At 41.5% G+C, this 24296-nt stretch overlaps 1 protein-coding gene across 1 annotated transcript in view; it reads right to left on the reverse strand.

Annotated features, from left to right (window-relative positions):
- TRABD2B (TraB domain containing 2B) overlaps positions 1-24296 on the reverse strand; it is a 257477-nt gene that overhangs the window by 6519 nt on the left and 226662 nt on the right. Inside the window, exon 6 of the mRNA XM_042820189.1 lies at positions 16803-17072. Coding sequence (XP_042676123.1) covers positions 16803-17072 — 270 coding nt within the window. The remainder of the gene's footprint in view (positions 1-16802; positions 17073-24296) is intronic.

The raw sequence follows: 24296 nt of genomic DNA on the forward strand, positions 1-24296 counted from the left end.
TCCCCACAGACCCGTTCATTCCTTTCCTTTTCTCAGCAGCCTTTCAAGTAGTTTGAAGACTTAACCATGTTTCATCTCAGTCTTCTCTCATATGTGTGAACAATTCTCCCTACTCTTTTTCTCCAAGTCCTTGTGAAAGTCCATGAGAAGCTCTGGTTCCCACTTAGGAACCCACTTTGCAGTTTCCATGAAGATGGTCTTTTCACTATTTCTGCTCCCAAACCACCCGTACTGGAAGCATAAAGCTTCCAGTAACTGATCTCAAGCTGATGGAAAATTGGTGTATTCTGAGGGGAGGGGACTGGCTCAGTTCTGATGATGCTGAAGCTGCTCCAGGGGAGGTTCAAGTTTGGTACCAGGAAATATTTCTTCTCTGAAAGAGCAGTCATGTACTGGCAAAGGCTGCCCAGAGAGGTGGTGAGGTCACCATCCCTGGAGGTGTTCAAGAATGGTGGGGATGTGGCACTGAGGGACATGGTTCAGTGGGTAATACTGGTGGTAGGTGGATCGTTAGATTTGAGGATCTTTTTCTCACCTTAATTACTTGATTCTATGAGTTTGTATTTGCATGCTTTTTTTTTTATCTGCTGCCATCTTTCAGTCCCAACATGGTTTCCATTCAAATTGGAGGAAGTGGCCTTTTAAAGCAGAACTTAAAAAGTGTTTGGGGATTTTCCTGGATCAAAAGAGCTATGTAAACACATGACAAGTATTTTAAATAAATATAAACAAATGTGGATTCAGGCTGCCTTTCTTACAGCATGAAATCTGATGAAAGCAGCTTATTAAGATGATGTGCTAGCATAGATTGAACACTGAAAATAAGCATTTTTCAACTGAAAACCTTTTAATACTGCCTTTCTTGTGAACACTGTTCTTGCAGCCAGAGGGATAAGTCCTGCAGGATGCTGAGTCTCAAACGAGCAGGACTCTTAGCTCTGCAGGCACAAGTGCTCCCAGAAAGGTTCGTCTGCACATACCTACAACTCAGCAAGTTCTAAAACCTCTTGCAGGATCAAGGCCAACAGGCTCACGCTTTGGCAAGATTCATTCAGTTCATCGAAAAAAAGAAGAAAAAAACCAGAAAACTCCGATCTGGATCAGATTAAGGAATCAGAGTTTTGTCCAGGGGAGACCATTCATTTGCAGTAGTGCAGTAAACTGCCTTTGCATGTCTGGATGAGTGAACAATCTCATACACTGGTTTGTGGCCAACAGAGAACACAGGATGAGCCAAAGAAGAGCCTTATCTTTATTATCTTCCCTTTATCCTGGAGCTACAGGGAGCCTAGGTCTTTGGCCATTTTCCATTTTCTCCACTACAAGAATCTGCCCTTTCTACAAGCACAGAGAGGCAGATAAGCCACACTGTTGGTACAGGGGTCAGGCAACAATATCAGGAGCATTTCAACAACCTGCCACCATCAATCTGAGCTTCTCTTCCAACAGGATATCAATGGGAACTATACTCCCACCTGCAAAGAACTTGGAGCACAGAACCTGCTTTATTTCAGTGCTCTGTCTCCCCTAGAGACTGCTGGCAAGCCAGCCATTCCCCTTCGGAATGAACATTTGGAGCCTCCAGCCTCCGAGCAGAAGCAAAGGGAGTTGGACTAGATGGCCTTTAATGGTCCCAACTCAAATGATTCTATGATTCTATGTCTGTGATGAGCCCTGCTCTTCGTTAGGGCATTGGCTTATCTCTAGGAGGAATAAGAGGGTAGTGAGGGAAAGGAGGAAATTGGAAGCACAAGTTTCACGAGGCAATGGCTCTGAAAGGCCAAAAAGCCATGACCAAGCATGCCAGGATGCTGCTGCACTCTATCAAAATGTGCCTGGCATAAGGCAAATCACTGGATGGATGGGGGGGGGGCATCTTCCTTGCCAGACCCAAGAATGCAGCATACAAGTACAAGGATGCCTCCCAGACATGCTGGAGAGAGGCTGTCAGCAGTACCCGCAGAAGATGCCACCAAGGAGAATCACAAATTGTCCTTCAGAAACCCTGGACTTTAACAGGATTTAAGGGTGGGATTAATTGTAGCTACACGCTACAATTAGGCAGACTTGCAGTCAGAGCTATTTATCTGTGTTTTCTTTACAGTCAATTGGGAATGAGACATCTCCAAAGGACACCATCCCCACAAAGGCATCTCCAAGAATGAGCTGTCCTTCAGAGCCTTCCCTCTGGAATTACGGTCTGTTGAACCTCAGCTAAATTCATGTCCCATTGTGGACTTTGATTGGTAAGGACAGCCTACTGCAGTCTTTCCTAAATCAGGCTTGGGGAAGAGAAAGATTGCTCCTTTCATTGTGCAAAACACAGTGAGGAGTAGAAATGAAGATTACCTTCAGGCTCTATCTGGACTTGAAGAGAGGTGCACAGATAGAACAGAACTTGACAGGGAATGTTAAAAACAAGATGGGATTATCTAGGTACGTTGGCCAGAAGAGTCAGGCCAAAGAGAACATACTTCCTTTGGTAAACGAGAAAGGAGAACTGGCTATACCAGATACAGAGAAGGCTAAGGTACTAAATGAGTTCTTTGCCTGGTCTTTGTTGGCAGCCAAGATTCTCATATTGCTCACATCTTTGAGCCCGTAGGTATTAACTGGGAGAGTAAATCCCCCCCTTCTGTAAGAGCAGAGCAACATCAACTCATGAGACTGAATATATACAAGCCTATGGGGCTGGATGATATGCATCCCAGGGTCCTGAAGAAGCTGGCTGATGTGATTGCTGAGCCACTCTTCATCATATTTGAGAAGTTGTGGCTGTTGGGAGTAGTCCCCACGGACTGGAAAAAAGAAAATGTCATTCCCATTTACCAGAATTGGAGGAAGGAGGTCCCAGGGAACTACAGGCTGGTGAGTCTCACCTCTGTACCTGGGAAGATCATAGAACAGATCATCTAGAAGACATGTTAAGACAGATGTAGGATGAGCAGGTGATCCGAGATACCCAGCACAGCTGTATGAAGGGAAATTCATGTCTGAGCAATCCAGTGGTCTTCTATGATGGAGTGATGAGCTCAGTGGACAAAGGGAAGGTGGTGACCACTGTCATTTACCTGGACTTGTGCAAAGACTTTGACGCGGTCCACCACCACATCCTTATCTCTGAATTGGAGAGAGACGGATTTGAGGGCTGGACTATTCAATGGATAAGGAATTGGTTGGAAGGCATTAGACAGAGGGTTGTGCTGAATGGCAGTGTGTCTAGGTGGAGACTTTGATGAACAGTGTCCCCCATGGATCTGTCTTGGGACTGGTGCTACTCAACATCGAGTTCACCCTCAGCAAGCTTGCTGATGATACCAAGCTGAGTGATGCAGTAGACACGTTAGAAGGAAGGGATGGCATCCAGAGGGCTTTGACAAACTTGAAAGGCGGGCCTGTGTGAATCTAAGGAGGTTCAACATAGCAAAGTGCAAGGTCTTGCACTTGGGTTGGAGTAATTCCAGATACATATACAGACTGGAAGAAGAGCTCCTTGAAAACAGAACTGGGGAGAAGGACCTGGGGATCCTGGTGGATGAAAAACTAAACATGAGCCAGCAGTGTGCTCTTGCAGCTTGGAAGGCCAATGGCATCCTGGGCTCCATCAGAAGAGGGGTGGCCAGTAGGAAGGTGATTGTCCCTCTCTACTCTGTTCTTGTGAAGCCCCATCCAGAGTACCAAGCCCAGATCTGGGGCCTCCAATAGAGAAAAGATGTGGAGCTGATGGAGAGGGTGCAGAGGAGGGCCACAAAGGTAATCATAGGGCTGGAGCACCTCCCTTAGGAGGACAGGCTGAGGGAGCTGGACTTGTTCAGCCTGGAGAAGGCTGCAAGGAGACCTTACTGCAGCCTTCCAGTATTTAAAAGGGGATTATAAAAATGAGGGTGTAGCAGAAATGCTAAGTCACAGCTTGAAACAGTAATTGAGCACCTGGTGGGAAGGCAGGGCCAACCCAGGGAAGCTCAGGTGCATGCAGTGCAGCTGATTGACCAGAAGGGTTGGAGCCAGGATCCACTCCTCCCCCGACCTGATTTAAGGGTTAACAGTGGAGATGAGGGTATCTTGCTGGAGATCTGTGCATACCTGGAACCTTTCAAAAGTAAGCAAATATTCTTCCTTCATTTCTGCATCTGTAGCTAGCTGCTGTGTTTGGGCTTCTCCTCATTTGCTGTAACCTAGGACTTTGCCACCCCACTATTATTGTTGTACTTTCCATCACATTATAGTATTACAGAAAGGAATCAGCTTTTTAAAGAGTAGACAGTGATAGGATGAGGGGGAATGATGGAATGGTTTTAAGCTCAAGGAGGGAAGGTTTAGATTGTATGTCAGGGGGAAGTTTTTTACAGATGCCTAGAGAGGTTGTGGATGCTCCATTCCTGGAAGTGTTCAGGACAAAGCTGGATGGGGCCCTGGGTGGTCTGGTCTAGTAGCAGATCTGGAAGTTGGTGGCCCTGCCTGTGGGATGGGGGCTGGAACTTGATGATCCTTGAGGTTGCTTTCAACCAAGCCATTCTTTGATGATTTGATAGCAGCAGGGATACTGCTGCTGTCTTCTCAATCCCATCTCTTAGGGAGCTCTTGGGTTTGCCTCAGAGAAAGAGAGGGTGATTCATGGGGTCCTGTGGAGGAGGAGGACCCCAAGAGGAGGTCAGTGCCCAGTTGTCTCCAATTCTGGCCCATGAGCTGAGAGCCAGGAAAATTTATTTTTTATCCCCGTGCCACCCATTGGTGAAGCACAAAAACCTTGTTAAATCACTTCACTTCTATTCCTCTCCTGACTCACAGTTGAGTCAGGACCTTGAAGTGTCAGTGTGAGAGTGAGGACAGAGAGGTGCAAAGGGAGACATGTGCATGTGTTTAGCAGGTAGGGAAGGAGCAGGTGAGAAACATCCCCAGCACAGCCCGAGGGCACTTTTCTGACCTGAACTTTCAGCGGGTGGGAAAGGTTTGGGATTTTTTTTGCACCTTATGGTTAGGTTTAAGTTTCCCCTGTCCCTAGAGAAGACTGCATATGGCCCCATTCAACCTCCTGCCCTGAAACGCTGCAAGAAAACCTTACAAATACCTTCCCTGCAGATCGTGCACCAGCACATGTGGCAGGAGCAGAATCAGGCCTGCAGCTACTTTTCAGACAACTGCAGAGTGGTGTAAAAACACAGAATGCTGTAAAAACCAATAACCTTTGAAGCACACCCCCTGAGTAATTACCCCATTCCCATCTAATGACTTAAAGATGTTATATTCCTCTCTGATTTGGCAACAACAAAGATTTTGACCTTATTAAAACCAGCCCGTCAGGAAACTGCATGTCATCCTTTAAAAAAAAAAATTAAAAAAAAAAATTAAAATAAAATAAAATTAAAAAAATAAATGAAATAATTTAAAATCTCTGTGAACAATAATTCAAGATACTGTAGCTGAAGACCCATGATCTGTTGTAGAGTGCCTGGGTGGTCCTGAAGCAGGAGATGACAACACTAGCTCTTTCCTTTGCCCTTCTAAGAAATGCTTTGATGATTCTCTAATATCCTAAGAATATCCCCCTGTGATTCTGCACTGGGACAAGGCAATCACAGAGCCAGGATAATGCATTCCGGTTTTACCCAGGGTCTTGCTAGCAGGGGAATAGCTCAGAATGCTTCGTTTCAGATGTCTGTACAGAAACTGTGAGCCAGGATGCATTCACCAGAGCCTAAACAGTGATGTGGTCTCAAAAACATCCACCAACTCGCCCCCACCCTCTGCACACATCTGGCCATGTACCTGATTTGTATGTGCAATTAAGGCACTCATCACGGCTCAGATAACCAAATACTTGTTCCTCTGGTTGTTGGACAGATAATGATTGCAGCACTTAGCCAAAGTAAGTAAGAACATCAAGGATGCATATACAGATGAGCTTAGAATTGCAAAATTCTCATCAGTAATGCCATCTGTGAAGTTTTTGGGAACCCTGATCGTTATACAATATGCAAAGGGTTCATTTGATGGCACCACAATCAAGTAGCTTGGAACCGAACTCCAAGAATGAGCTGAATGTATCTCTTCTTTTGTCGGTATTTTGCTCACTCTAGAACAGCCCTACATGCAAAACAATTTGCATTTTTGGGTGGTCAAATTCCAAATTCATATTTCATTTCTTGGGTTCAAGCTTTCAACTAATTAGAAACAGAATGACTCAATCTGCCCTCTCCTATGCACATTCAAGTTTGTTTGGTATTGTGTGGGCCCTGTGGCTCAAATATATTTTGCAGATGCACAGAATTAACCATGCATGTTTAGATGTGCTTAGGGAACACATAGATTCGTAGACATGTATATATTTGACCCTGTCACTTTCTTGTTAAACACTGTAAAAGATATCGACTTTCCTCTCCAGATTTTAAAATGATTTAGAATAGGCAGCACTGGGGAAACACCTAAAACATCCTGTCAAATTAAGTATTTTCTCCAAGACTGTTCTGTAAGACACACAATTATTTCAGCTAAGAAGATGCCTGCACAACGTATTAAGGAACAGAATGAACAACAAAATATAAACTGGCTTAAATGGATGTCCCACATACTGCATTTTTCCATTTGATTTTAATTTTCTTTTTCCTTCCCCACGTTCTTTTTCCATCTTCACACGGCATTTTTTTTTCTCTCCACTTACTCTGTATCACATTTTTCTCTCTAATTCACTGGGCTCACTTCCCTGCTCACTGCTCGTTATTTTTCCGAGTCTCTCTTAATAAGAACAATTAAGGTTGGGTCAGATCTCTGAACCTGTTATTTGGAGCAGCACTGAACGTAAGCTCATTCCACTGAACAAAAGCACTGGCTTCTTTTCCCTTCAAGCAGACTCACTCTCAAAATAATAACAACAGTAAAAGAAAAAAAAAAGAGGTTCATAAGGCACATCTACAGGGCAGAAATGGAAAGAACATTAAACTGCTGCATTGCCCATTAGGAAAAACTTCTTCAAAAGAGTGGTGATGCAGTGGCGCAGCTTGCCCACAGAGGTGGTGGAGTCACCATCCCTGGAGGTGTTCACGAACTGTGGGGATGTGGCACTGAGGGATGTGGGCAGTGGGCAATATCTGTGGTGTGATCTTAGAGATCTTTTCTAACCTTAATGATTCTATGTCTTACAAGATACTAAGTCTGAGATCATTCCCCCTGCTTGCAAAGCAACTATGATGATACCAGCCACCACGCAAGAGCTTCCAAACACTCTGAAAGCCTGGAGATGTCACTCGTGACTCACACAAAGCCACTTGCTTGCCTGCAGGGCTGGAAAGGCTGCACAAGCTTTCCCTGCTGGGTGTCATAACCAGGACCCTGAAGTGTCTCGACAGAACTGAGCCAAAGAATTCCGTGAGCATGGTCTGCATCATGCCTCTCCATGGTAGTGCTATGCAAAGCATCCCTGACATCTAGCAGCTTGCAAGAAATTGGCTGGGTTCCCTCTCTTTCCAGCTTAATGGGCTCAGACCCCAGGTATAATGCTTACTTTGTTCAGTTACTCAGGAGTTGTAAAGGGGAGATGTGAGTTAAATCAGAATTTGGCCTGGCATTTTTATAATTGCAGGAACCCAGCTTTTATAGCACTGAAACCATATGAATTTATCTAATCCTACCACTCCTTTGTCCCAGTGAGTAACTGGACCTGGGGCACAGCTGCCCTTCAAGGTCCTGCTGGGCTTTCAGTGTGCAGTGCTGCCTGTGCTGCTCCTTACCCTTCTCTGGGTAACACCGACAGCTTTACGTGTGCATTTCCACTGAATTTTAATGACAGATTTCTTTATGGTAACCAAGTGATTTCACTGGAAGACATTTCTGATAGGCTATGGATTTTACGTAGCTCTGCTAAGCCTGTAGTTTCACCTTGCAAATCAGCAGATGTACAATTTTTGAGGATTTGGGTACCTGCTAGGTAAGAAAGTCACCCAAATGCATATGTTCAACTTAGGACAGCTGTGTTTTAGATGAAGCTAAAGAGTCTGAATGCAGAGATTGTCCCCAACCCATTCAACAGGGAAAGAACAACACTTCCTAACGGAGGATCTCTTTTTGTATGAAGAGCTGCGATTTAGGGAGCACAGCACTACCCACTTCTGCACTGAAGAAATCCAACTCTCCCTGGGCATAAGCCCACTCAGCACTTCGTACAGCGTCTGCAACTGCAGTCAGCCTTGCCAGTTTAACAAAAACCACTCTCTTCACCTACCCTAAACAGCAGAGGAGAAGTGTTACCGTGTATTTAATTTTCTTTGCCTGTTAAACCAGACAACTTATTTCTCAGCTGAGTGACTAAGAAGAGCTTTACAGAGCTATGTTCAAGTGCAATTTTGGTTTAGAAGAATTCCATTTACGAGAGGGTATCCACTGCGTTTTCCCTCCTTATCTGCTTGATGTGAGTCAGAAAGACAGTTGTTTTCCTTTTGTGTGCAATACACAATATGCCACAAGGAGTCATAGTTAAAGGCTCCAAAGAGTCAATCCTCGGAACATCTGGCCAGTGAAAGCCCTGGATATGGAAAATATAAATGTCAAGGCTCATATTTATAAATTGGAAGGGCCATGACGACATCTGCTAACAAGCCCTCTTCCAGAGCCCATTTGTACATGGTTATGTGCAGGCAACAATAAACATGTGCATGGATCACATGCACGGCCTACGCTCCCTTTCAGTTTTCGAAGGAACACACACTGCCATAACACACAAATGCTTTGTTCTCACAACACAAAAATACAAGTGTTTGCAAACCTCACAGCAAAGCTCTTGCATACCAGACCACAGTGGGATACGCTGCTGGAACAGACTAAAAATAGATGGAGAAAAAGCCTTGCATTAACACCGAAGACAGTTAAACTCATTTGGCGTTAACTCTTTCAGTGGAATAAACACTATGCTTCTTTTTTTTGCCTCTCTGCACAGGAGACATTTTGTACTACAGCTCCAATCCTGAAACCTAATATTTAGGGTGGAATAGTTGTGGATGGGAAGCCTTAAATACAGTCTAACCCACTCGATCGTGGTATCTTAATATTAACATTAAAACAAACTGAAAATCAACTTACTTCTCCAGCTTTTCCCTGACTTAATGTCAACTGTAAGCACACATCTAATGGCTTAGAAATAGAAAAACGATCCAATGCATTATCACAAAGGCTTTACTAATAATTTCATTATTGTGGGTGTCTAGAGCACAGTTCAAAGGTGCAGAAGTTGAACCTACACTTGCATACAAAAGGTAGAGACCATACTGGGCATGAGATAATCCAGAGCAAATGCAAGCCCCCAACGTTTCTAGCACTGGTCACAGTCATACAGACTGCTCACGAGGCTTCCAGAAGGAGGAAGAAAATCAGCAGAAAGAACATGGAGTGCTTTATGATGACCAGGAATTTAGCAAGGAATAAACGCTGCCACACTGCCTCATCCAGTAGGAAAGGAAAAGACATAGAAAGAATCCTAGCTATGTCTCCTGCAGTCTGCACTAATGCCATATGTCAAAGACATGCTGCTTACTAGAGACATGCTCCATATCAAAGAGGTTCTGCTGAAGGCTCCCAAAGCATGCACTTCCACTGATATGGACTGACAGAAGTAATTTGCAGTGCTTATAGAATTGCAGCCTCCTGTGAGATGAGCCCAGCGAGTTGGAGGTGGCATCCATGGTCCAGGGTCCTGAGGATGAAGATGGAAACGGTGAAGGGATCCTCCTGAACCCTTCTTTGCCAACCACATACAGCCAGTATTAACCAAGGCAGGAAGAACAAGTAGAGGAGAATGAGAAAATTCAAGCAGAGAATGGTGAACCAGGGAACTGAAAAGTAAACAGGTTGTTCAAGATTATGAGCAGTCTCAGCAGCAGGTGTGGGAACGAGACAGCATTGGCTGGGAAGGAGCAGAACATGTGGGGATGTGCATCATTGAAAAAATGACAGTGAAGAGATTATCAGAACTCAGCAGCTGCTCATTTTTGAAACTGAATCCTAAGCAAATATTTCATTTGTGCTGCATCAGGCAGACTTTAAGCAGTTTAAAAAGGCTTGCTATGGCAGGACTACGTTTAACCAAAAATACATACAAATGAGATGCATATAAAAATGCAGTGTGGACTACCTTTACTCAGTGGACGCCAAATGAAAAGTAGAAAACAAAAAAAGAAGTGGAATCTCTTAATGAGTTCCATAAAACCTCTTGCATTGTGTTTTCAATCTTAATCAGCATCAAGAAGGAAGGAGCAGAAAGTGTTTTTAGGTACCCAGTGCTGAAAAATACCTCACTGTTCAAAAATCTAAGCTTTTATGTGCTCCAATTTTGTTACTTGCTCGCCTTGAAAAATATGGGTTTAATATCCATGATGGATTTAAGCTTCATGAAAATAAAATACCTAGCACATTGCCAATAAAGAGTTTAGTTTCATGAAAGAATGAAATCTATATTCCAATTGTCTACTTTCATGTGTTTTCATCTATTTTTAGTGTTCTTTATTTCTAATGAATTGATTTGCATGTATTTATAGCTTTCATTAATTTCATAAGTCATACATACAGCTTCACACTCATAGTGGTGGTGAGATATATAAGAGTGAAAATAATAAACAGGCAAAGCCATTGCTTGTGTCTTTTGAAGTTTGCCAGTCTCTGTGTTTCATCACACTGGATCTGCATATTACACAGAACACCACCAACATTCAACTATGTAAAATCAACAGAACAAAGTAAAGCATACATTTCTGTTTCTGTATCTAGCAGGTGATAGTGTGCCTGCACATCTCTCCAGCCCCATCTGCAGAGTAGCAAATTTTGATTTTGACTTCACAAGGCAAAAGAAGTTATCGCTCATGGCCAGTTGACAGGGAGGGTCTATTAGCATGGAAATGCCAGTTTTGGACACAAATTTCAAGATTTCCCATCCATTACTGCAAATGCACAAGAGAATTCTGCGCTGAGCACAGGTCTTGCAGCCTTAATTAATACGTTGTGTGCACTCTGACTAACCTGATAATCCAAGAAGCCTCAACAAAAACTGTCTAGGGACAGAGGATATGTCATCACCATATCATATGTTACAGTCAGGAGATTTGTTTCTTATTTATACTGCACTGAGATATACTGTGATGATATTTTACTTCCATGGGAGGGCTTGAGCATTAAGGGCTGGTGAGAGGTGCCAACATCGGTGCTTGTTGAAAGGAGGCATCAAGCCATATGCTCATCTTAGAGGAGGTTCAAGTGGAAACAGTGAGGGACTATGGAGGGAAAAGTACAAAACACCTCATGTTTTGCTCAGGAGGAGCTGAGGAGCCACCTTTTCACAGAAGCATGACTGCTCCTTATGATGCACTGGCACAACATGCTCAGAGAGGTGATAGAGTGGCTGTCCCTGGAGACGTTCAAGGAGAGAAGTTACACTGAGTGACACAGTGGAGAGAGGTCTAGGCATGGCTTGATGGCTGGACTAGATGATCTTATTAGTTTTTCCAACCTTAATGATACCACAATTCTATGATCATCCCTGATTGGAGGGAGAGGGAAGGACCAACTCACACTGTTTCAGTGACCAAAGCATCTTCTTTAGCTCCCAGATAGATTTCCAACAGAATTCACTGAAAACTGGCCAAACTAAGAGCAGGTTTTAGGCCAGTCCAAGATACAAAGGTGCAGAGGAACTGGGATGGAGAATTGTTCAGGGGATACTCCGTGATCACTCAGCTGACAAACTACCTCTTCTGCCAAGCCATGAGATTTTCAGGGCATTTCTGTGCCATACTCTAGAGACTGGAGGCAGTTACTGATAGGGACTGCGATCATGAAAGTTTCCTGAGTAGGAAATCCTGCCAGGAGAACAGCAAAGGAAATGGCAGGCAGAAATGTTGGAGGAAAGCCAACGGGCCACACAACGCTGGCCCCAACCAGCAATGAGGTGTGACAAGGGGAGGGGAGGTGTGACTTCAACACGCCTATGCTTCCACTGTTCCTGGCTGCTGGTAGGGTCCCCATGGGAGGCAGGTACACTGTAACGAGTTAGAAAGCCCCAAAGCTGCTTCCTAATCTTTGGCCTTTGGACAAGGTTAGGCTGAACACAGGGCATGTGCAGTGGGGACAACTATTCTGCTGGCTGCATGGAGGCTGGAGGAGGCAGCAATCCCCTGCAGTAGGCATGCAGCCTCCAGCAGTATCCTTGCCAGAGAGGCAGAGAGGGTAATTTAAACAAACAAGGCCCCAGTGATGGAAATTTCAATCTCAAAGCTACCATGTGAGGGGAAATCATCTGACCACAATTTACCTGTTAGACTTCAAAAGTGTCTAGGTCTCCTCTAAAGAAAAGCAGCCTTTTCTTTAATGAAGCTAAGTACTGTATTTCAGCACTGCATGTTGTGAAAAGGAAGCAATTTGGATTCATTTACTGAAATTTACCCTTCAGATGCAGTTAAGTGAAATTAAAAGTTTGTCTGAGCTGACAGTGTTCTGTTTTCCATCACCGCATTGTCTTAAAAGAAAGGGTAACAGCCTAAGTGCTTAAATTCCATCCAAACTGATAAGGTTCACTTTATACAGGCACACTTACTGCAGTTTATTACACACTATATCCCCTTCATCCATCACTGGTATATATATTTTTTCCTCTCTAAAATAACCATTGCTTATAAAAGAAATTGATATTTGTGATGTCACTGCATTCATCTGGGGTTGTGTAGTCAGCACTGGGCTATCAGAAAAATGCCCTTTCCAATTACAAGGGAAATTCATTTCATTTCCCATTAACGGTAGGTTTTGCAGAGCTAAGCTTACATCTAGGACAAGAATCTCTTCTTTCTCATCACAATTCTTCTCCTTTAATTTCTTTTCTACGCAAGTGAAGCATCTGTGTGTCCTCAATATCCAAGTGCTGGCTCTGCTCAGATCTCTGCTTTGGCAATAGGAATGGATGATCTACCCATGATGTCCTCTCTAATTCTTTCTACTCACTATTGTATTCCTCTTCCACACCCTCTAGCTGCCATTGCTCCTTCTAAGCCTCACACCTCCCAAACACTCTCCCAGCTACTAACTCTGCTTCCTTTTACCCAGGAGCCTCCTTCCCACCCTGCTGTAATGCTCCCACTCCTCTTGAGAGAGTTCTCCATTTGTTTGTGCTGTTGGTTTGTAACCTTAAGCTTTTTGCCTGCCCTAGAACAAAGGTGCAATGCTGATTTGGCCTTTGCTCGCTACTTTGAAACTTCACAGGCATTTCTCTGTTCTTTCAATTCACTTAGCAGCTCATCATGAATAGGCAGTGAATGATCTGTAATTAATTATATATATTATAGAGGAAACTGAGCTAACACAGTGTCATCAGGAACAATGACATACACTGTGTGCCAGACTGCAGCCTTCCACTGCAAGGGCTTCGCCTCCCCTTCTCGCTGCCCCAGTTGGCTTTTGGCTATGAAAGCTAGCTAGAGTCTTAATACTGTCTGCCTTCAAATTCCTCCCAAAGGCAGGCTTCAGATCTGTAAAATCAAGTCATTAAAATAAAATAATAAAAAAAAAAGTCTTGCTACTTGAAATCTCCATTTCATTTTCATTCTCGAGAAACAATTTCAAACGTGAATTGTAGCCAGGCAGAACGTTTTCATCTTGTTTAGATTCAGAGGGGAGGAGGCAGATGGGAGAGGAAACCACAGATTTCATCAATGTTTTTTACTTTTTTATTAGCCTTCACTGAATTGTTCAGTGTAGCCAATTACCCAGGAGATCAGCAAATCTTAGTTCTGTCAGAGAGGAGGAGAAGACAGAGCAGAAGCTTTCTCATCCTCCACAGCAGTACTAGCCTTCAAACACATAAATCTAAACAGCGTCCACTCAGGGTTGCCAATTCGAATGTCTCAGCTGCTAAGACAGAACAAAAAGGAAAGGACAATCTCCAAGGTATAACTGAAAGTAAATACTAATAATGATGTGTGACATTAAATGATGACTCATTTTTCACGAGGCCATTTCAGATTGTAGCTATAACCTCAGATCAGACCAGAAAGACCGTGTAAGATGAGGTCTTAGTGGAACCATTAATTATGGATTTCCTGGCTTTTATAGGCTGGAGTCAGAACTTTGATGTTGCTTTAAGATTGTTCTCCTGTGTTCATTTCCTTTGTTTCTGTGCTGGTAGCTTAAAAAAACACCTTAAGATTTCCACAGGAGTGTATGAGATAACTGAGAAATCCATAGTCCATAAAAGTCCTGCAATTCATGGCTCATCAAATCCTCTAACCCATGGTCAATAAAGCTTTGGAAAAAAGCTGTATGAACCACAGTCATTTCACAGTTCAACGAGGTACATACAAAAATCAGCAATCTGGCATAAAGTCACCTGGATTTGTCCCTGACCTGTATATTTCTCTCTGGCTTTTCAGGTTGAAAGATGACTCAAACAGATGAATTCTGGAGACTTTTCATGGAAACAATGAATTTTACACAGCTTTCACTCCCCCTCAAAGTAACAATGAACTAAATCTCCCTATTGTGTCTCAAAATAAAGTTTCGGGTGAGTTAGGAAACTCAAATAGGAAGAAGAACCATGTGGAAAGCCATAATACTACATGAACAGAGCTCAGTCCACACAGAGTGGCTTTGTAGACAGACACAACGGTGCTCCAATTTAAGTCAGGTCCAAGTATGAGCTTCCAGTACTACCAGATTCCTCCCAAAATGAGTGCTAACAGCCTCACCCTTCAGTGCTGATGAACTTTACTGTGGTAACATGATGCAAGTCCATGTGTTTCTCTGCTGCACAAATAACACTTATTTGCCCATATTAGTCACCCTAGCTGTTTCTTCCCAAGAACAATCATGCATCAAAGCCTAGGGACAGGCACAAATTTCTGCTCTTTCCTTGCCAATCAGAAAGAAACCAGTTAGAAAGAACACACTGTTTACTGCCCTGTGCAAGGTCCAGCTTGCAATTAAAACTGATGAAACCCGACTGCCAAAAGCAGAATATGCAGCACGCAGTTTATGAAAGTTGAGATCCCAGCCAGTTTATGAAGAAACCAGGGCTGGTTTTGAGTCTCTGATTTAGCTGAACAGTTTGTAGTTTTTGTTTTGTTTTGTTTCCAGGAAAACAGCAGAAGTTACTCCAGAAGTATAGAAGAACTAAAGCCATCTGAAAGCACTAAGGCAAACTTCCCTTCCTCCAGCCCTTCCTTGCTTCTAGGACTGTAATCTCCCACTAACATCTCCCTGGGATCTTTCAGCAAGCAGGCGACACACAGTGTCTGGTTCATCACCAGCTTGGTGGGAACGGAAACCTGTGTTTCCTCATCCCAATCTCCATCCCTCTGAAATGGAAGTAAAGGGATAAAAGGTTTCAGTTCAGATGAAATCTCTCACCAGCGCAGAGTGAATAATTTAACTCTAGCCTGGAGAGCTACCCTTTGAAACACTTTTTCTAGGAATATTTAATACTGAAATAAAAACAACAAAAGGAACACAAGACTGCCAAAGCCATGCAAGCACTGCAGCTTGAAGTCCCCAGTTGCACATTTCCATAGCAGTATCAGGCCCAATATCCAATATCCTTTCTGTATAGATAAGATGAGGGCAGAAGGAACGCGGCTAACTGCCAAACTCTTATAAGACTTTACTGTTTAAGGACTTCACTCATATTACACATGCAGTGAGCTGGATCAGACACCCACGTGAAATGCTGGGACACCAACATTTGGCATCCCTCGGGTGGAAGATGAACAGAGAAGCCCCTTGTCTTTGGGGCAGCCAAACACATAGCACCAGATGCTTTTTACCTCATGCTAAAACATCTTCCACAGAGAGAATCCAACACTGAACAAATTTTGAGAAAAAAACAAATGAATTTGGATACAATCCTCCTTACCAAGGCTGGCATCAGCATCAGAATAATCCTACCACAGTAAGATTATTATATTCTGCTGTAACAACAACACTTACATCACTCATCCTAAGAAAAGAATACAATAAAACACAACAGAAGCAAGGCAACTGCTCCTTTAAAAAGAATGAACAAAATAATTAAAAAAAAAATACAGAACAGAAGTATGTAGAGAGCCTTTTTCATTGGTAAAAGGAGAAACTTGTAAGAAACTCTGACTTGTTTGGAATGCAAGGCATTTAGATGTTGTGAAAATGGGAATGACTTTGCCTGTTCCTCAGTTTCCCAGGTGTAGAAACATACAGCAATGAATACTTCTGAATATTCAGAATACTTCTGAAGGATGTACTGTGATTTTCAGATGCAACATACCCTAAGTTGGTTCTAACAAGCTATACATAGATAAGTTGTTAGACAGTCAGACAGATACATACACACCCAGTGTGGTTAGACTCAGGATGCTTAACTTTGTTGTTTCCAAGGCAACAACAGAGGTGTTGGAGGTGTTAAATACTTTCAATATCAAAATATTGAAGATTGAAAGTTAGGTAAGTTAGATATGTCAGAATCTTAAAGTTTGGAAGATGGCTCAGTCTTTGGGCTGAAAACTGACAGTAAAGATTGGAAAATTATTACTGGATAAGAAGGGGAAACAATATTTTTCTTTCTTTTTTTTTTTTTTAGCGTACTTTCTCTTATTTTAAGCATTCTAACCATCAGCTTTTGCTCTTGACTTTTAGATTAAATATTCCTATTAGCCTTCCTCTGAATTCCTCCTTATGTTCCAAAAACAACGCCTTACTCCTCATCTCTCCCATTTAGCTTTTCTCCAACCTGTTGTATGGTCGACTCAACAAAGCTGGAATCTGTAAAGGGCAGCAGGAAGAGGGCAAGAATCATAAAAGTTATGACTCACCTGTCTTCTATCCGAACCCAGAGGTCATTGAACTGCCTCTGGCGATGGTGTTTGTGCTGTTTCTTGTGCCATTTCTTCTGTCTGCCGAACTCTTCCAGCTGGCTGATGCTGTCTGGTAACAAGAGATGAGGAGACAGGCTGTCTTCTTCATCCATCTGTAGAGGCTTCAGGGAAGGAGATGTCAGTGGGACCTGTTCAGAAAGCTGCAGAGCAGGCAGGGCTGTTGCTGAGGACCCTTGTAAGGCAGGACTCATCTTGGTCATTCTTGAACTGCAAAACATATTTGATATGTATTTGATAAGTAAGTTGAGAGATAATGCTAAGAAAAGGTGAAAGCAAAGGACTATTCTTGTTGAGTGCTGCTAGCTGCTAAGGTGTGCCACGAGAGAGGCTTTTGCTCTGGAACAGTGACGAAGCACAGCAGTGGTGTTTCCTAGAAAACTATCAAGTAAACTCTAAATAGCAAAACTCTGAGGAGAGCTACTCTTAACTTATATTTTATTTAGCTTATATTTAACTTGTTAATTAACGAATACCTTAAAAGATGCAAAAAGCCCCAAATAAGATAACAATAGTTCCCTTTTTTTTTTTTTTTTTTTTTTTTTTACAACTTTGGACATCATTTGTTGGAAAAAAATCACTGTTTTGACTGCAACAATAATTACACTTATTCATCCAAATTAGGGCTAGCGACAGGGAAGCCCAGGCTGTTGACAACAGCACAGTATAATAGAAAGGCTGCTGGGATAAGGTTTGTGAGACCCAAACTCTAGCAGTTTCTGTGTACTGGGGAAGTGAAGCAAAAAAAAAGGAGGTAAATGGCCTCTCTAGGACCACCATGAAGCTATACTACCAGAGCTCTTAACTTCTGTTTGAAATACTACCATCTCTTGCATCACTCTTGAACTGCGCAGCAAAAGGCCTTCTATTGACTTCATCTTCTAGAATTTCACTAATTTTAGAAAAAAAAAGTCAGTATAAACTCTCTTCTTTGATATGCAGCCATGTTAGCTTGCATTTGAGAGCCAAGATATCTGAGACAAAAATCTAATAAAGCAGTACTGACACAAAGTGATTTTTTTTTCTAACTTCAGCAAAAGTTTCCATTTGGTCTTAATTGCGAAAGAGGAACTTTTTCTGTCTCTGGGATGGCCCAATGAGTTGTAGGTAAAGAAAATGGAAGAGAAATAATAGCCAATATGAAGCTGTGGTCTGCAAAACTATTTCTATTACATGGATGCTATCGCTTTTATGACAGAAACGATTAAAGCCACGTGAAAAGTTTTGCCTCCTGAGTGAAACCAGCAAGATATTTTTAAGAAAAAGTAATAAGAAATCCTAAACTTCATTGGTGACAATGTACAAAATGAACCGCAAGTGAAACCACATGTTTAATTTAAGGAACATTTAGTTCCAAAAAAAGTCACATCTACTACTAATGGCAGCCTTTTTTTTTTTCTTATGTGCTTTTGAAGTCCATTACAATAGCACTCAGAATCATTGTCTACTGCATCACATTTTACCTACAGCTCCTTCCAACAGCTACTGAGCATTAATTGCTGCTACTGGGAGAGAGACTCACTGGCAAACACTGCAGTAATTTTGTCACTGTAGCCAACAGTAATGATATCTTTCAGAGATCACATGACAGATGCAGAAAAGAAAGATGCTTGTTTAAATCAATTCTAAAATTCTCCAATGAACATTCTTTTCATTAATAAAAGACAAGAAAATCCCTATTTTGTGGGGTTTTTTTCCTTTTTTTTTTTTTTCCTTTCCTTCTCCAAGCATTTAGACTTTTCTTGAATCAGTTTCAAACTCATTCATACTCATCCCATGCTCTATTTTACATTACAGAAAGATCTGCTGGTACTGGCTATTTTTTCCTAGTAAGACTTTCTTCCACGATTCATGTTGAGCATGAGGTTTCATCATTGCAGCAGTTTTCTTTCTCCAAGAGAGATCTTGGAACTCTCTGAAGTTTTCACAACTTCTTAGACTGAGAGACACAGATCACAGTCACTCCACCCATGGCTGAAGCAATGTCATCTGCAGAGTCGTGTAGAAGGAAAGGCTCTCACAGATTTGCAGTGGATAAATCCTCCAGGTCACAGTAGACATAAAGGTTATGGCATGCAGAAACATCTTAAGAAGGCAACAGCATGGAGCAGATGCAAGAAAACAAAGTTGACAAGCAGTGTGAACATCATGGCTGAAACTGATCTACTGCCCACATTTCTCTTTCCATTGACTTGTTTTCAACAAAACTCCACCTCACGTTCTGATCAGTCAGCAATGAGATCCCATCTGCAATCCCCTGAGATGACGATGGCAGGAGCAGCCACCACATCAGACTAGATCTGCCAGTAAAACCCTGGGGCCACCACTCTGCTCCTTGAATGTTTTTAGAGACATCTGAACACATACTTTCCACCATTTAACACCTACTATTCTGTTACACATGTTTATCTTGCTCTGAACTCCTAGTAAACTGGAATCGGTGGAGAGGTGTTTTTATGGGTTGAGATTTTAGAAACCACTTAAGAGGAACAGCAGCTCACTTCTTATTAAAATTAACGACTTTGGGCATCAAAATCCCAGTGCTGGCTTTGAAAGCTTCTGGCTTAATTGTTTCCACTACCATCACATGAGCCACAGGTTGTAAACTCAATATTCCAGAACATTCTTCGGGAGGAGAATAAATAAACACTGAAGAAACGTTAAAATGCTGAAACCCAAGGAGGGTTATAAACTAACCACTTGTTCTTTAGAGTTGACATATAGGGAATAAATCTGTTGTGGCAACTGTGCATTACATTTGGTCAATAATGTTCCATTATTCCTGTACTACTACTGAGTACCTCAAGATCTAAGAAAGGCTGTTGGAGATTGTATGTTGACACATGCTCGCTTCTCTGTTTTGAACTATATTGAAGTTTTAGAATACTGCGCATGGGAGGAGTGAAATATCTCTCTATAAATACTTGTAGACTCAACATCTCTTCAAATAATTTAAAATATAATCACACAGTATAGAAAAAATTTAAAAGGTCTAAAAAACATATAGCAAGAACAACTGAAAGCCAGTCATCAACTTATAGACTATACGGAATGATTTTTTAAAATTGAATTCTTAATGACATCTAGAGGCATGGTTTTCCCTGATCTGATTACCATTCTACAGATATTTAACCAGAAATAAAACTTTCAATCCATCTGAATATGCATATTTAATCCAAATATATTGTATGAGTATTTAAAGATTTTGTAATTTATGGTAGGCTTCCTATCAGATGCCCACTGATTTAATTAGAATGTATTTGCATTCTGGATATTTTCCCCTAGAAAATGATGGCACCATTCTCCCTCTCCCTTGGTTATTTGCAGTAGGATACTTGAGCCATCAGTCTCTTCACTGCATAAAGCTTTACCATTAGATTCACTGATTATTTCATGGACTATTTCATGCCTTTCCTTCCCAACACACTGTTAGCACAGCTGCACTGCATGAAACCATGGGGATGTAATATACTTTTTTTTTTTTACTCCTTCACTTCTGCTGAGACAGCTTTCCAAGATACAGAGTTATTTTTAAATCCAGAGAAAAGCAGGACTAGTTTTCACTTTGTGAGGCTGCAGTCCTTTTCTCAAAAAACTGTAAGAAATACCCAAATATTTGGACCAAATATCCTGGTCCATACAAAGACCTCAGAGATTTTTTATGAGTAATTCGATACAACTCCAGGCTGAGAAGTTCCACCCATTTTTAAGTGTAAATGCCCACATGGGATCATCTTTGAGAAACTCAAAGTATTTCAGACCCTTAGGTGTGTTTCTCTCATACCTGATCTTAATTTCTTCCACTGGGATGTACAGTCCCGTGAAATATGCTCTCTAAAATCACAAAGTCCAAATAAGAAAATCAGAATACCTCAGCAAGTAACTTAGGTTTCTTTATCCTAGAATACAGAACAGTGAAAACAGGGAAGCATTTATTCTTATTCATTCTTGAAAGTGCTTAATCCACAGACAAAGATCCCTGTGGTTTTGTTTCTCTTCTGGTGGATTTGCCATCCTTTTCTAATTCTTTTCAAGAATTAAAAGAACAAAACAAAACATGCGAGTAGTTTAGGCAGAGTTGTACGCTCCATTAGACTGCCTCAGCATTCCTCTGTCTTGCGGTTTCTAGTGCCTTTGTGTTGGCACTGATAATAGAAATTTGTCTCATCATCAGGATTTGCTAGGCTTACAGAAGGAATCTGCTCAAGAAAACGAAATTAACATCATAAAGTTTTGTACTAGCTTACTTTCATAATCCTCCGGCTTGTAATTGCTAAGGTTCCACTTTCACCCAACCCCAAGCCATCCTGGAGTCCAGACATGCCCTTCTCTCTGCCCAAGACAAAACACTGCTCCTGCCCTCCCAACAGCTTCCCAGTTTCTACAGTTCAGAGGGCTGAGACCATCTCTAGACTTGAATACCACTTCCACGGGGTGAACTGGAGCTGCCATGCAAACATCACACCTTGTCTTCAATGATGGGGATATTTGCAACATTCAATTCATTACTGTCTCAGGAGCACCAGGTAGAGCAAACCTTGCCAACACACCTCTGCGCACTGATGCCATCAGGGTACTAATAGTGACATTTAGGGTGAGTTCTACTACACTGGCACTCAACATCAAACCTCCCATGGTCTTCAGCAGGGCCAGGAATTTGCCCTTGCTGTAGCTGATGAGAAAGATCTGCACAGAAATATCCTCTTACAGCCAACTGACTTCCACTGCTGCTCAGTAACAACAGGGAACCTGATCCATGAGATAAAGCTTCTTAAGCACTTTGCTGCACATACACGTTTTCCACACAATTAAATCGGAGTACCTGTCAAATCCCTGCCTGCCTATTCATCTGAGGAAAATGCTCTGATTGGCTTAATCGTAATTAGGTTATTTTATGTAGCATACTCTTGCCTTCGGCTTGTTTACTACAGCTAGAGCATTGCCATTTCTTAACAGAATTTGGAAACGAAGTTATTTTCATTTTTGCACCATTCTACAGCTCACCATCAGTTAAATTAGGTTAAGCAATTAAATTAGATTACAGTCCACCAAAAACTTGGATGGTACCTCCGGACTCAAAAGCCACATCAGAGCGTATGTCTGGGAAGAACCACTGCTTTCCAAGGACTGTGACCTTAGTTTGAGAGGGAATTTAGTTCTCTGTACAAACATATAAATGCAAATCCTCAACTCTATGCATAAACAAAGTGAAAAGCTTGTGAGGTCAAGATATTCCCATGGATTTTAATATTTTCTTTCCTAGTTTCGAACTATAAAATGCAAAATCTGTGTAGAGGTTTTGCTATTCCATTTCATTAAAAGTGGAGCACAATTGGGGTGTAGAAAAAACTTTTTTTGCAATTTGAGTGAATTTGCAGAAAAAATAAGAGCTCCGAAACGTCTCTAACATGCCATTCCCACATTTTCAAATGGTCTTTCATTTCACAAATTCAAAATGTTTAATTTCAGCACTTTCTGAAAAAAGCTTTTGATTATTTTTCTGAGTCTTCTGTTTTCAAAGACTTAAATGCTACAAACTGGCCTTTTTTGTTTAAAAATTGATCTCGATTATAAAGCAAAATCCAGCTAATAAATAAAAATGACAAAAACCAACACAACCCAACGCTGGCTTCAAAGATGTCCTCAAAATATTCCTTTTCAATTTGCTCTGAACTTATTTCCCCTTTCTTGACTTCATGGTTCAGTTCCTGAACTAAATAATCCTTTGTTCGCACTACTTTAGTGTATAAGCAGCACACTCCAGCCACAGAAGATGGGCTGTGCCCACAGAGGAGGAATGGGCTGACTCTCTAGTTTTGCTTCCATCTTCCACAGTAATAAATATCCTTCCCTGCTCTTGAGGCACACAAAAGAGAACAAAACCTCATCTCAAACTTTATACTCCAAATCTTGGCTGTCCTGATATCACCGTACCTTTTTAGCGTTAAGCTATTAATGCCTAGATAGCGCGGCCTATGCAAGATATTCACAATACTGCTTCTTTTGGTGCCTCACTGCTTCATGGAAGCTGTGCTTGCAGCCCCTTATATAGGTAGAATATGTATCCTATAGCCCAAGACAGTCCATCTCCTACTCAAGCATCCCAGCTCAACATGGGATCATGCGACTTTGCAGCTGTCCTGCCTCATCTGGTTTGTTCTAAAGTCTTCACACAGGGCAAAAAGGGCCAGGCGTTCAAATTATGACTTCTGCATGCCCATGCACCACTACAAGATCTGTCATTTCATATTAACTTAATTGTTCAATCTTCTAATGAATTTTTGCATGCGGAATTTGCCAAGAATTTTCAATATTTCTTCTGCTTTTCCCTGCAGAAGCAAATGCTGGAGCATTATCTCTGAAGGGGAAATCCTGACTTCCACCCAAATTGATTAATAATATATAAGTTTTCTGATGAATCTTAAGTGACACAATTACCCAACAAAAGAACAATTTAGGCTCACATTTTTATTAACCTGAAGTATTTTCAAGCTTTATTCCACACTTTTTTCTTTTTTCCCCTGAAAACTATTATTAACAAAAGCAAATATATTACTCTTTCTTTTTAACCTAACTTTTTAATAAGCACACATGTATTACTTTAATAAAGAAAAATGGTGGACTAATAACTGGGCAATGTAATCTGCTTCCTCTTTATAAAAATTTCAGAGCTTTCAATGTTAGCTTGAGGTGATGTCATATTAATTATACACAATAGATTTTTCAGGTGCTGGAAATTAACTTCCATCATTCATTACTTTTTTTGCAAAGCATAAAATTTATATCCAGTTCAGCTCAATATGCAACAGTGAGTTTCTTGAAGTGTAATTGTGATTTTTGTGAAGTTTTGTTTTGGACTTCGATTTTGAGCCAATTCTAGAGCATTTTGGTTTGGTCAGTGTCTGAGAAAATAGATAATGGTGACCAAATGCCACTAACTCATCTCAGCTGTTATGAACTCAGACTCCAGAGACTAGAAAACATCCTTCTTTCTCCTCCACTTGCCATAATCAAACTAGAAATATTCTCCAAAACTCATCCCCCTTCTACTTCTATTTTCTATTTTAATGGAGCTCCTGTTGTCTATGGCTGTCTGCTCCTCTCCAGTCAAAGTCAGCTTTTGGGACACAGCTGACACTATATCCATGGATAACGGCATGTTTGCAAACTCAGCTGAAAAAGTACAATTCCCAAAACAATCCAGACCTCTGCTTAAGCATATAAAAAAAAAAAAAGAGAATTTGTTCAATCCCAACAGTTGTCATCCAGACAGGTTTTGAGATTTAGAAGACTGACAAACAAAAAGGAACACCTCAAAACTGGCTGCTAAATTTTATTGATTCCTCAGTAGAGTTACTATTAATATATAATGATTGTCTGTGTCTTTTTTGCTTGCTATCCAAACTGAATTCTCCTCCCAGATTTTGTCCTTTG

Source organism: Centrocercus urophasianus, unplaced genomic scaffold (genome assembly GCF_019232065.1).
Source record: "Centrocercus urophasianus isolate 14NV4802_14NV808 unplaced genomic scaffold, USGS_Curo_1.0 seq_18, whole genome shotgun sequence".
Classification (NCBI taxonomy): Eukaryota; Metazoa; Chordata; class Aves; order Galliformes; family Phasianidae; genus Centrocercus; species Centrocercus urophasianus.